Below are 14494 nucleotides of genomic sequence, written 5' to 3'. Positions count from 1 at the left end.
ATAGGTAAGATGTGTAATAAGACTAATAGACTTTTGGTTTAATATGGTGGAAAATAGATAACTTTTAGAAAATAGAATAAGATTATATGCAAATAGATAAGATGTGTATTTAGAATATTAGATTTTGTTATGAAAAGGGAAAAAAGTAGAAGTTAAGATAAGGGAAACTTTGATCACCTAAAGCTTGGAAATTATAAATACCAAATGTTAATTTGAATATTGATGGGAAATTAAAGCTTGGGAAAAAAGCAATAACAGGACATTGATTGTATATAAGGATTGAATGCAAACACAATTAAGATATGTATAAGCTAAAAATTATTGATAAATGTAACAAAGATGGTTTTACTTGGTTGATAATAAGAACTATATTAGCCTAATATGAGATAATAGATATTAAGGGGAAAAGAGAAGAAATATCTGATGCTGTAACTTGAGATTTGTGCTAAAGATTTATGTATGTTATTGAATTATTGATTACCCAATCACCACGTTGCTTTTTAAATGTTTAATTGTAAAATTAGAAAACTAATAAAATATTATTAAAAAATGGGGCACTTTGAAATGGCGTATATTTATGATTGTTGTAGTGTTCTAAGGTTACATGATCACCAGTTGTGATCTTCCCAGTTTGTTTCCGATAAGCAAAGTCAGCTGGAAAAATTGGATTTGCTTAATGACCAGTTGATTCATTTAACTGCAGTGATTCAGTTAACAATCATTGCAAAAAAGTAATAAAATCTGGCACGACTCACTTATTTCACTTAGCAATGGAAATCCTTTCTTATTTCTCTCCATCACTTTGGTTGGCTTCCCATCTGTGCCCCCAAGCATTAAATGGCAAGTTATATATTTTTGTTGGGAAGTCAGGAATTCCATATTAGAATTATTCAAAGATTCTTAGGTGGCTATTAATTACGTCCCATCTTAGTATAGTGATATTGCTTTTCTATTGCTAGTGTTGTATTTGCAGTACATAGTCAGGATTTGGTCACCAAGTGAAACTTTTGCTTTGGCACAACATAAATTAACCACATGGTCTGAATTGGAATAAGAAGCTAAAATGTAATTGGTCAGTTTGTTCGACTGCATCATGCAAAAGTTGCTTAACTGTCACGCCCTCATTAAGATCAAAGACTGACCGAATTGTGAAGGTGGGAATCAGAGCACATTCCTCCGTACATAGCAACCTCAAAGACTCGCTTTTGCATTACGTGGCAAGCGAGTATCTGAAAGCGAGCTAGTATCTCGTGACCAGGACAAGGCGGAGAAGCTCCACCGCGGAGATTTCCTCGTGACGAGGGGCGTGTCTTCCTGGAAGCGCGGAGACCGGAGAAGCTTTGCGTTCCCTTGGCAACGATGGCGCTAGGCCATTCTCCTAAAAAAAGTCTGTTGGGCACCGGTTCCCGCCCCTCTCGGCGATCATGTGACACGGCTTTGGGTGCTGTTTGTCGACAGCTTCCGGGAAGAGCTGGATTGCGAGGGATCTGCAGGAGGGCGGGCTAAACCGGGTCCAGGTGGGCGCTTCAACCCGTAGCGGTGGTAAAAGGTACGGTGGGATGATGTTGACCAACAACGTAGGTTACAACGAGCAGGTCGTGGATGCTCAAGCTGAAGTGGGCCAAGAGGCGGCGCCCACCATAGCCTCCACCGCTTCTCCGGCGGCCTTCGGGCTCTTCAGTAGCGACGGCAAGAAGTAAGTAAAGGGCGGCTGCAGGGGCGGAGGTGAGGAGTCTTCGGAGCGGTCAGAGGCTGGGCGGGCTGCTCCTCTTCGCAGCCTTCTCTGCCGGTGGCGACGGGAAGTGCAGGCGCCGCGTTCTCCGAAAAGAGCAAAAGCGGGATAAGGGCTGCTCCCTCTTCACTTTCGGCCACTTTAAGGGGGCTGATGAGCTTTCTGTCATACAGTCTTCTGCGCGCTTCCAGTTTCTCCAAAATGGAAGTTTCTCTGTGACTCTCATCTGATAGGTCGCTAAGCAGGAAAGTGCCAGACGTTGTGTGACACTTCACTTGAATTTAGTAATAATTTTCCCTCGTGTTTTGTACTTCATTAACCCAACACCTCTACCGGTGATTTTTTTTTAACTTGTCTTGAATGTTTGAATAGGAGGAAAAGTTGATTATGAATGATCTTGTCCTGCTAACACGGAAATAGATTTTTCAAGTAAATACGGCTCGATCGTCCACATGATCCTGAATTGAATGAGCTGTCCACGTGCTTCTTGTTTTTTCTGCTCCATTTAAAGTACTCTTAAAAAAAAGTTCAAAGAGAAATAGACTAAGCTAGTTGCTTAACGTCACTTTTCATTGATTTGATAGTCATAAAGTTAGTAAGATTTTCTTTTAAAATGCATGTGGAGAATTTGAAAGATTTACAATCAGAAAAATGAAGTTTTTGAACTTTTTATTACAGTACTGTTTCTCCCTGGCATATGCTAATATGTTTTATTTTTAGCATTTCAGTTTTGACAGTGGGGCATATAGTGTCCTCTTGTTTCTGATTTATTTAAAGGGGTGAAATTCTTTTCTTACACATAATCATGGTATGAAGATTTCATTATATTCTCTCTATTATATAGTTCCCATCCTCTCTTCTAAAGACTATAGTTTATTAAAATCTGATCTCTGGTAATTCTACTCTTAACTTTGCAGACCTGCAAAGTAGTTTCCCCAAATAACCCTAAAATGTATTTTTTTGATTACCTTACAGTTTTAATATTGCTTATGTACATATGTTTGGGTAATTTGTAATCTCAATTTATTGAAAAATTAATTGAATTTTTAGTATAAAAGTTTTAATTGTGACTCACAGTGAATTAAACAATAACATTTAGTTCATAATCTGGTATATAACAGATATTTTCATAATTAATATAAAATATAGTACTTTAAGATAGGGTGTGCTTCATAGCCTTTTCTATAAATGGACTTGTTTTTTTATGATCAACTCAGTGGTTTCCAGTTTGATTCTATGCATGATTTTCAGGATTAAAAAAAATAAAAAGCCTTTTTATTATAATAAGATATTTATCAGTATGCACAGTTAAATGTTGAGAATTACCAACTTTTAGCTCTAATATTTGTTTAATATGCTATTCTTTGCCCAAATTTATTCTATTATTCAATGAAACATCTTTTGTAATAATCTATTATATCAGTTTATAGAAAGAATTTTATATGTACACAAACTGTCTGTGTGTATGTCTATTAAAACCTATAAATAATATATTCTGTACTTGTTCATCTTCTATATCCCTATTCTATCCAAAGCAGAGGTATGTTGTGGTATAGCTTAGAGCAGTGGTGGTGAACCTATGGCACGCGTGCCAGAGGTGGCACGCAGAGCCCTCTCTGTGGGCACGCGAGCCATCACCCAGCCCCGCCTTCCCCCACAGACCCTCCTCACTATCAGTCTCCCCCCCGGAGGAGAGTTGCCCCTGGGAGCAGCCAAGGATATGACTCAGCCTTTGCACCCCATCATGCGCAGATGATGCTGCAGGGCACAGGTGGAAAGCTTGGTTGCCGTGGCACTGCAGGGCCGCGTGGGTGATCTGCTCTGGTGGGCCGTGGAAGCTGTAGGTGGCCCTGTGGGTGGGTGGGGTGGGGGACAGCAAAGGCAGGGTGGACGGAAAGGGTGGGGTGGAGTAGGCGGGGCAGGTGCGGGCAGGGGTTTGGGTACTCAGTGTCTAAAAGGTTTGCCATCACTGGCTTAAAGGCATGGATGTTATATATTTTCTACTGAATATGAAGAGTACTACTTATATGATATATTGTTTTTTTTTTTCTTCAGACAAAAGTTGGTCAGTTACTTTGGCAGAACTAGGAGGAATAGAATAGAATAGAATAGAATAGAATAGAATAGAATAGAAAGGGATCTTGGAGGTCTTCTAGTCTAGCCCCCTGTTCAAGCAGGAGAACCTATACCATCTCAGACAGGTGACTGTCCAGCCTCTTTTTAAAAATCTCCAGTAATGGAACACCTACAATTTCTGGGGGCAAGCTATTCCACTGGTTAATTGTCCTCACTGTCAGGAAGTTTATCCTTAATTCCAGGTTGCTTCTCTCTTTGATCAGTTTCCAACTCCATCATCTGGTGTGCTTCTTAATGATTTTTGTTTCTTTTATTTTAAATTACTTTAAATTGTAGCCATGGGAGATTAGTTTGAAAATGACATAAAAATGATTTTAACCATTTCCTTCTTCATAACTTGATGAAGATCACTTTTCACAAGCAGATGTTTTTATCATTAGAAAAGCTCTCATGCAATACCAAACTACCATCTGATTTTGTATTTAATTTGACAGTTTAAATATTTTTTTACTTTCTTTGATAAGATGATAAGATGATAAGAATTATGAGTAAATTGATGGCTCAGTGAATGAAGTAGAGTTGGAAGATTATCAGCTACAAGTGCCAAAATGACAGTTTTGATTGGCAAATCTCTCAGGAAGCATTTCCATGCAGAGTTAGAATTAATTCAACATATAATTTATATTGACAGTTTTATTTAAGTTGCTTTTAACTATCAAATAGAACTTTATAGCATTCTTTAAATTGTGCTATTAATATGCAGTTGTGTTCTCTTATTCCCTTAATATCAGGCATAATTTATTATTACAATTTGGTGTGTTCTAGAAAGTGCAGTTATATAAAAGCATCTGCTTTGTAGTTTTTGAGTTTGTAGAATCAGTGTGTAAACTTACATCAGTGCATGCCAGTGACTTTTAATTATAATGAATTCAGAATAATGTATTTTTTGCTAATTGAGATTATGCATTAGAAAATTGAGATAGAAATTATTACATAAATAAATAATTTTGAATGGTGAAATTCAATCTTATATTTATTTATTGGTAGTGCAAATTGATGAAGAATTATTGAGGATTATTATCCACAACCTTTGTGTAGCAAAAGCTGAGGTAGAAAGATGAATGTTCAGTTCTAATAAGAAAGTAGGGAGCTGCTGAAGGTATAAAATTATCTTCGACTCTCATTTATTTCCTTTGTAATCTACTGCAAATCATAAGATTTCAAAGATTTCCCCCAAAATGATACATTATTTTTATATGGTATAGTATGTATTTTATTTATATTGCTATTTATAATGTTGTAAAATTATACCACATTCATCCGTATATCAATCATTCAGGGGTTTGTGTGTGTGTGTGTGTGTGTGTGTTTTTAAAACAGTATTATCTATAGTTCTCTAGATGTCTTTAAGAGAAACCAGATTTTTCTGAAGGTCTCATTCTCAAAGTTTTCCATCTAAAGGTTACAATTATGTTCTATCAAAATTTGTTTGACAGTTATTTCACTATTATAATAAATGCTGTATAGTGAGTTTTCTAGTTGGATCTTACTTGATTGTATATTTTTCATATTTTTTGATAAATTGAACTATTTTTATGTAATATGAGTCTTATAGCCTTTTCAAGACTGCCTATTTTAACTTGCTTTTCTGGCTGTAAAATAAAATTATTTAATTTTGTTTATTTGGGATTCAGCTGAATATTATTCGGATCAATTTTAGATTATAGTATAATGTTAAGTCAGTCAAAAACTGTTATAATACTGTAGTAGTATTCTAAAATATGATTCTTATTTTGGGTAATTGAAACATATCTTCCATTGAGAATCTGTACATTACATGCGTCAGAAGGAGGGCTAAGAAAATATCTATAGACCCCTCACATCCTGGACATAAACAGTTTCAACTCCTCTCCTTGGGATGGCGCTGCAGGGCACTGCATGCTAAAACAACTAGACACAATTTTTTCCCTTGTGCCATCACTCTGCTGAACACCTAATTCCCATAGTACATTTACCAATATGGTATGGCTGTATTATTATTATCCTTCTCATCTTTTCTATTGCCTTCTTTTATTTATGAATGCAACAATTTTAGAAACTGATGCCTTATTTTACAGATAACTAATTTTAATCACTTTTTCAGTTAATAATGTAATGTTTTGGCTTGGCCACGCCCTGTTATTGAAAGTTATTTTGGCGAATGTATATATACACACATACATCCCTTTTTACGACCCTGTAACCCCTTAATTTGGGGTAGACTCGGAGCGACTGGATGGACCTGAGTATTTACTAGCCAGATGCCTTTCCTGACGTTCGCAGCAGATATTTTTTTCTTTCTGCCCTAGGAGAGAAACATCTGCCACTACCTAGGATTGAACTCTCAACCTTTAGAGTGGGAAGCAAGCATGCTGCTATAATTGTACACAGTCTCCTGGGCTAGCTTCTTCTGAATTTCACAACTTAAGTGGAAAAACTGGAGAAATTGGCAATGCACAAAATTTCAGTTTGTTTATATTTTTTTCTGATTTTAAAAATTATTTTTGGAAGATTTGTGTGGAATTCAGGATATCTATCTTTTGCATAAATAATGGTTTCTGAATTTCTTTCCAGCTGAGTTCATATCTTCATTTCCATGACTTCATGGATTGGCTTATGCAGTTTAGGATGTTCATCTACCTTCTCAGTCTAGTCAATCAATCAATCAATCAATCGATCAATCTGTTTATTACAGCCGTAAGGCCAAACATAATCAAAATGTATAACAACAGTAGCAATCTACTTCCATATTTACAGGATATAAAACCACCAAACAATATAATATAATCCAAAATTCTCAAAATAAAACATCGTATTAAATTTTTTTTTCAGACCTAAATAATGGTGCGACGTATTGTGCAAATGGTGGCACAAAATTGGGCAACCTGAATTGATATTTTCAGATCCTTATCCGAAAGTAGCAATTTCAGATAAAATTCATATCTCCTGCCTGGAAATTTTTTCAATATCGGATATATAAGAATCTGTCTAGAGTCTTTATATAAAGAGCAATGAAGCAACATATGGCTTAGAGTTTCTATAGAGCCATCACCACATGGACACAACCGAAGGTGCATAGGAATGCCCTTAAACTGTCGAAAAAGGACTGCCGGGAGCAATGCATCCAGCCTGGCTAAGGTGAAAACTTTACGAAATTTCAAAATTGTAATGGAAAATAGATAAGAAGCTGGAAAGAATCCTTCTGGAAGCAAGTGACAAATGTTGGAGTGTGCCACCTTACTTAGGTTTGTTTGAAGATCAATATCCCAGATTCGTTGTTTCAAGGCAGTTCTAGCGTTATCAAATCCTAATAAACACAGACTTTCCATAGAGAAGCCCAGCGATTTAATTTTATCTAGGGCTTTTTTTCCCCACAACGATTTAAAATGATCTATAAATACTAATGGGGCTAAACCTACAGGAATCAAATTTAACTTTAGCCAAAAGGTAAGAAGAAGGAACCATGCTCTAGCTTCCAATGAAACTGTACCTATTTCTACCCATAGGATGGCATTTTTGATACTTTTGGGTACCATCAGTATGACTCTAATAAACTTATTTTGAATAATTTCAGTAGCATTAAGCTTTGCAAGTGAACATATTTGCGAGCCATAAAGGAACTGAAGGACTGCCTTAGCTTGAAAAACCTTACAAGCTGCCGGGATAAAGTAAGCTCCTTTTGAATGATAAAATTTTATGATAGCTGATGAGGTGCGCTGTGCTACACTTGCCCGATAAAGAAAATGAGTACCGTATATGCCGCCGTATTAGGTGACCCGGCGTATAAGACGACCCCCGTCTTTATAGCCGGGCCGCATTCCTAGAACGTCGTCTTATACGCCGGAAACTACCAGTATTTCCAGCGTATAAGACGACTCGGCGTATAAGACGACCCCCGTCTTTGGCGCCGATTTCAGCGCTCGCGGAAGTCGTCTTATACGCCGGCATTTACGGTATTCCAGGATAGGGAGGCATGGAACTGCACCCCAAGATATTTATAGGTATGCACCTGTTCAGTTGAAGTCCCATCAATTTGCCATTTATGGATCTTATGATGGTAAGAGGCAAACACTAAAACTTTAGTTTTTTATAATTTATTAAAAGTTTGTATTCTGTGCAAAATAAAGCTAGTGCCCTAAGTGCTTTTCTCATTCCCATCTGAGAATTGGACAAAATGACTATATCATTGGCATACAATAGTGCTGGAATTGCACGATTAGCCAAGATAGGTGGATGATGGGCTGGATCAGCAAAGCACTTGCATTATTGGATTTAGATACAGATTAAAAAGTAGTGGAGCTAATATGCAACCTTGCCTTACACCACTATAAGTTGGAACTGCTTTAGATAAATGTCCTCAGGGGGTACATTTAATTTTTAGGGAGGTATTTGAATAGAGCGACTGAATAAGAACCAACAGCCTTTTATCAATCGTGGAATGTCTTAGACTATACCACAATCTCTCCCTTGGTATTAGATCAAAAGCTGACTTAAAATCAACAAATGTTGCATAAAGAGAACCACAAGAGGGGGTAGAATATTTTTCAGCCAAATGATGCAGAATTAGACAATGATCCAGTGTTGAACGTTCCTCCCTAAATCCAACCTGTTCTTCAACAATAATATTTTCATTTTGTACCCAATCCACTAACTTTGTATATAAAAATCTGGCATAAAGTTTATTTATTGTCTAGTCTATATCTCTAGAGTTCCTTGCTACTCTTCCCATTGTGGTTTAATCCTACAGTATTCTTCTTCCAAGCCCTAATAAGGAGAGGCAAGTATTGCTGTCTATTGAGATATTGGATAAATGTAGCATTGGATTTGTGACTGACATACATTCATTATTAATGAATTTATGAGAGAACTTTTCCTTGGAGAAATTAATTGTCTATTTGAGGAAACTTTTGTGGAATTTTTTTTTACCTCACATGACTGAATATTTGATTCATACAATCTATTAGTTTTTTAAAAACTTATAATGCTTGGACACTGTAATACATGTTTAAAAGAGGACTTGAGAGTTTTGTGTAGTGGTTAAGATGCTGGCCAAGAAAGCAGTGACTGTGAGTTCTAAGTCTCGCTTATAAGGGCTATAGTTATTATTTTGTTAATACATTGCAATATACATATCATGCACCAGTAAATTCAGAGCAGCAACAAACTTAGTTAAGAACACAATTAATTTTATTAATAAGAAATAAGGCTTGTTCATTTGGCAGAATTATATGATAAGAGTGCTGCAGAACTATATGCTCAGAAATAAAAGTTCATATGTCTTGCTGTAAGGGAAAGTTTTTTCAGTAGCTTTAGTGATTCCCTAAATCTGATAAAATGAGAGTCAGGTCAATCTAGTGCAGTGGTTCTCAACCTTTTTAATGCCGCAACCCCCAACCGATCATAAGTCGAGGACTACCCAACCTATCATAAGTCGAGGCCTACCCAACTGGTCATAAGTCGAGGACTTTCCCTGCCTGGGAGCGCCGCACATGCGTGGTGCTGTCCCCTGCGCCGGCCGAGGCGTAGCTGGCAAGCGGCAGAGACGGCGCAGGCTGACCACCGGCTGGGCCACCAGCTGGTCCAGCCCAAGGGAGGTAAGGCACCCACCAGGCCCCACGCGCACCAGCAACCCTCCCTGTGCCCGCTGGCCTGCCACCTCCCACCCCTGGCCCTCTTTTACTTACATTTTTAATAGTTGCTCAGCAGGGAGGGGTGGAAACTTCCAGACAGCTCGCCTTCGCTGCAGACAACTTGCAGCACCGTTTGCAGAATGGGACTTTTGGCAGGCTCAGCAGGGCAGAGACAACCTGGACAATTCCTATTGGCTTTTGAAAGCCAATAGAATTAGATTCTATTCAAGAGAGTCTATTCTATGGCTTTCAAAAGCCAATAGAATAAAAGGGAGTAGCACAATTAAGGAAAAGGGGGAAAAATGGTGGACTGCGTTGTTTGGCGACCCCCGTGAAATGGTCGTTCGACCCCAAATGGGGTCCCGACCCACAGGTTGAGAACCACTGATCTAGTGCAACGATGTGAAACATTTTGGGCTTGGTGTATCCAAAATTTTGAAAATACTTAATGTGATTCTGTTGGTGTGTCATCCTTCTCCTCCAACAAAACAGGAACAATTCTAAATCTCTTCCCTCTCCCCCCCATCTAGGCACCCTGAACAGTGGCACTCAGTGGCAACGTTGAGGATTGACCTGAAGTCGACGCCTTAGCTTTAGCTGAGCACCACCACTACCACTCAAAAAGGGCACCTCATGCCATTTCTCAATCTGTGTGATCCTTGGAAAAGGTGTGATTACTCCAGTGCAGCCTCTGAAAACTGCATGAAATTATGCCCCATTCTTATGCAATTTTTGGAAGTTCTGGAGCACACACCCTTTCTTGTGACTTTTTGAGGTCCTGTGAAAGTACACTCCATTCTCACCCAGCCTCCCCAAATCTTGCGAAAATGGACATGTTTTCAAAAATATAATAATAATAATAATAGTAATAGTAATAATAATAAAAGTTGGAATGGAACTTGGAGGTCATCAAGTCGAACCCCCTGCTCAGGCAGATAACCCTATACCATTTCGGACAAATGGCTGTCCAGTTTCTTCTTAAAAACTTCCAGTGTTGGAGCATTCACCGCTTCTGGAGGCAGGTTGTTCCACTGGTTAATTGTTCTAACTATCAGGAAGTTTCTCCTTAGTTCTAGGTTGCTTCTCTCCTTGATTAGTTTCCATCCGTTGCTTCTTGTTCTGCCTTCAGGCGCTTTGGAAAATAGCGTGACTCCCTTTTCTTTGTGGCAGCCCCTGAGATATTGGAACATGTCCCCCCTTGTCCTTCTCTTCATTAAACTAGACCAGGGGTAGGCAACCCAAAACACTTAAAGAGCCACTTGGACCCATTTCCCACCAAAAACAAAACACTGGGAGCCGCAAAACCATTTTGATATCTAAAATGAAGATAACACTGCATATATCCTTTTTTTACCTTTATTATAGGTGTGTGTGTGTTTGTGTGTGTGTGTTTGTGTGTGTGTATGTATGTGTGTGTGTATATATATATATGTATATGTATGTATGTATGTATATATATATATACATACACACACACACACACATACACACACAGGTAAAAAAGGATATATGCAGTGTTATCTTCATTTTAGATGTCAAAAGGGTCTCTCTCTCTCTCTCTCTCCCTCTCTATCTGCCCTTGGTCTGCCACTCCTCTTCCCCCGCTCTCTTTCTTTCTCTCTCTCTCTTTCCTCTCTCTCTCTCTCTCTCTCTCTCTCTCTCCCTCTTTCTCTCTCTCTCTTTCTCCCCCCCTCTCTTATCTGCTGCTCACCTGACAAGCTTCAGGCTGTTGTCCAACAAGATCAGGGGTAGGCAACCTCGTCTCTTTTATGACTCATGGACTTCAACTCCCAGAATTCCTGAGTCAGCCTAGCTGGGCTAGCTAGCTCTCTCCTGCCCTTCCTGCTTCCTGCAGAGAGGCAGCAAAGGGAGGAGCTCCGCCCAGTAAGCTTTTCAGCTCCTCGGAGAATACTGTGAGTGCACTCTCTTTTACACACACACACACACACACACACACACACACACACACACAACCACACACACACACACAGAGAGAGAGAGAGAGAGAGAGAGAGAGAGAGAGAGAGAGAAGCAGGGAAGCGCAATTCCTCTCTCTGTCTCTGTCTCTCTCTGCAAAGGCAGAGGAGGCTGGGAGCCGCAGGGGAAGACTCAAAGAGCCGCATGCGGCTCCGGAGCCGCAGGTTGCCGACCTGTGAACTAGACATACCCAATTCCAGCATGAATAATTGTCATGTCAATGAATGTTATGTCTTCCAAAACATTGTGGCATTTCATAGGTTCACCATCACTGGTCTAATGGTTAAAGCACCAGACTAGAACCTGGGAGACTGTGAGTTACGCATAAAAACTTACACATGAAAATTGGCCCAACTCATCTCACAGGATGGTTATTGTGGAGAAAGTTCACTTTCTTTAGTCATTTATAAAAATAAAGGTGGGATGAAAATAAATTAATGTGTAATCTGATCATTTAGATAAATAACAAACCATGAGCTTTATGATTCTGATAATAATCTATGGGAATACATGTGTGTAATTTTGATATTTTTAAAAAACAATTTGATTTTATATAGAAGTTTGTATATGCCACTGTAAATAAAAGAGTTTATCACAGCTGTTATTAATCCAGCAGATGGCCATCTTGATTAAGCTCTATGAGCACATGCTTTTTTCATTTTTTTCATTCTTTTTTATTTCTTCATAGTAAAATGATTTTCCTTATTTTTGTTTATGTTTATAGCTATCTTTCCAAAGGGCACTAGTGGCAATATATACTATTTTGATAGCAGTGTGAAAAATTAAAGTTTGATATTCTGAATGCATAATAATAGTGATGCTTTTTTGTTCTCTCTATAAAGTGTCATTAATAGGGCCTTTATAAATGCTGCAACCATTAATCTAACCAGTAGGGGAAAGGTAGGACCTGTGATGATTTCAAATTAGAGGAAAGTTAATGTAGGAAAAGGTAATCTTTACAATGGAAACTACCAAGTGTGACAAGGAAGAATGAAAACTGTTGTAATACATCCAAGATTTGTGTTTATATGGGCTATTATCTCCCACCCAAGTTTAAGCAGAACTCACTTTGTTTAGTTTATTGAGCTAAACAAAGCTAGTGCTTACTTACATATATAAATGTTTCATTTAGCAACAGAATAATAAAATTCAGCCATATGCATCTTTAGAATAGGTTGTTCCTAAGCACAGTATGTTTACAAATTTGCAGGGCTATTTTTAGCTGAGAAATGTAGTTGGTATTGATCTTTCTTTGGTTTTACAAAGGGCTTTTTCATGGAAAATTCATTGAATATATTGATTTTATATATTGTTCTTGATTTTTCTGTATAGAAGAGTAAACCAATTAATGTAGAAACTGCTTATCTAAAGCATTTATATAATTCTCGAATGATTTAATGTTGAATCAGCACATTCCATTCAAAAGGCTTGGAAAGATTGGAATTGAATGGGTGGAAGAAGAAAATTCCAGCTTTAATATTTAGATTTCATGCATATATTGCTTCATTGGCATGCCTATATTCTAGCCCCATCTGTTAGAGCGGCACCGTGCCTGCTGCTACAGAGTTATGCCAGTTTCATTAAATATTTGAGCCAGGAAAGATGAATGATTTGGATGAAGTATTCTATAAAATAAGTCCAAAATGAGTTTTGAACTATTAAATTCACATAGTGTTATCTGATGCTCTGTCTGTAACATAATAATAAGTATCATAAAATCAGCAAAACAGTCTTGGTTGTGATCTGACAGGTGGCATGAGAATGAAGAATGTGACTGAGACAAGCTTGTAGTAGAGTAGAATAGAATAGAATAAAGCCTAGTGCAAGAGTAACAGATCAGTGGTACTCTGAATGTTGCTGAATTTCCCAGTTTCTATTACTTCTAAATGTCAGAGACAATTAAGGTTGTCAAAAGTCTTGAATGCTACAAGTTATATATTTTTGGCTCGTAAGTATTTATATACTTGTATTACATCCATTGTTCTTTCGATATTTAATATAACATTTACTCCTGTGTTATACACATGGAGTTTATGTTGTAGAAACTCAACCTACATCTAAAATTGATTTGTATATTGTATATATTGTATATATTTGTATATTTGTATATATCGTGGTAGAGAATGTTCTGTACAGACAAGAATTCATGAGTTAGAGTTAGGGTAGGATCCATTACATATAATCCCCAAGTTATGAGTGTGCTCTGTATAAATGCAGGCAATGTATGAAAGCTTAGACACAGAGCTAGCATAGGCTAATAGGATGTAGCAGATAATTTTGATTTGATTCCACCATTATTCATAATTGTTATAAAAGTGTAAGAGCATACGACAAAGCCTTGCTAGATTGTGCCAGGGCCTGTCTTAACCCAGAATAATATCACTTAGATTATCCTACTAGTTATTTCTCTAGTATTCACAAAATGGAGATGTAATGTCTTTCCATAACAGATATTTTTGAGGCACATTTTCTCTAAAGTGCAAGTAACTGTGTCTCAAGAATAATAGTGCTAGGTAGACGTGTCTTTCATGAATTAATCCAACTCTCTTTTAAGACACCCGTTTGAGTCTTAGGGTAGTGAATTCTACAAATTATGCGTTTGGGGGGAAGTATTTTTTTTGGGCGGGGTGAGAAAATGTCTGTTTTAAATTTTCTTGCAGCAACTTCATTGGCCAAACTTTGTCCCAATGTTTGAGATAAGAGAAGAAAAATATCTACTTTTTTATATCTGATTTTGTATACTTTCTCTAAATTGCCTTTTTTTCTAAGACTTTAGGCTTTAAGCCCAAAGGTTTTTGTTTGAGCTTCCTTAGCAATTTGTTTGCCTTCTTCTGCACTTTTTTTCCAATTCAGTTATATCTATTTCAGATGTGAGTTTCATCTTCAGAGTACCAATTTCAAACTGTACATGATTTCCCAGATGCTAATGTACCATAGATTTCTAGAGTTACGGAGCCACATCTACATTTCATTTACTGAGTCTTGAGAATAAGTGATATACCAATAAAACGGTTATTGGCCTATTAGCACATAAAAGCAG

The 14494-nt window shown here is 37.6% G+C and overlaps 1 protein-coding gene across 1 annotated transcript in view; it reads left to right on the top strand.

The window, feature by feature from the left end:
• Positions 1-1417: 1417 nt before the first annotated feature.
• AP3B1 (adaptor related protein complex 3 subunit beta 1) overlaps positions 1418-14494 on the top strand; it is a 170089-nt gene continuing 157012 nt past the window's right edge. Inside the window, exon 1 of the mRNA XM_039352816.1 lies at positions 1418-1696. Within this exon, the coding sequence (XP_039208750.1) occupies positions 1560-1696 (137 nt within the window). The 5' untranslated portion in view covers positions 1418-1559. The remainder of the gene's footprint in view (positions 1697-14494) is intronic.

The sequence above is a fragment of the Crotalus tigris genome, unplaced genomic scaffold, assembly GCF_016545835.1.
Source record: "Crotalus tigris isolate CLP2741 ecotype Arizona unplaced genomic scaffold, ASM1654583v1 scf7180000018484.1034840, whole genome shotgun sequence".
Taxonomy (NCBI): Eukaryota; Metazoa; Chordata; class Lepidosauria; order Squamata; family Viperidae; genus Crotalus; species Crotalus tigris.
This window is presented reverse-complemented; position numbering and strand designations above follow the sequence as displayed.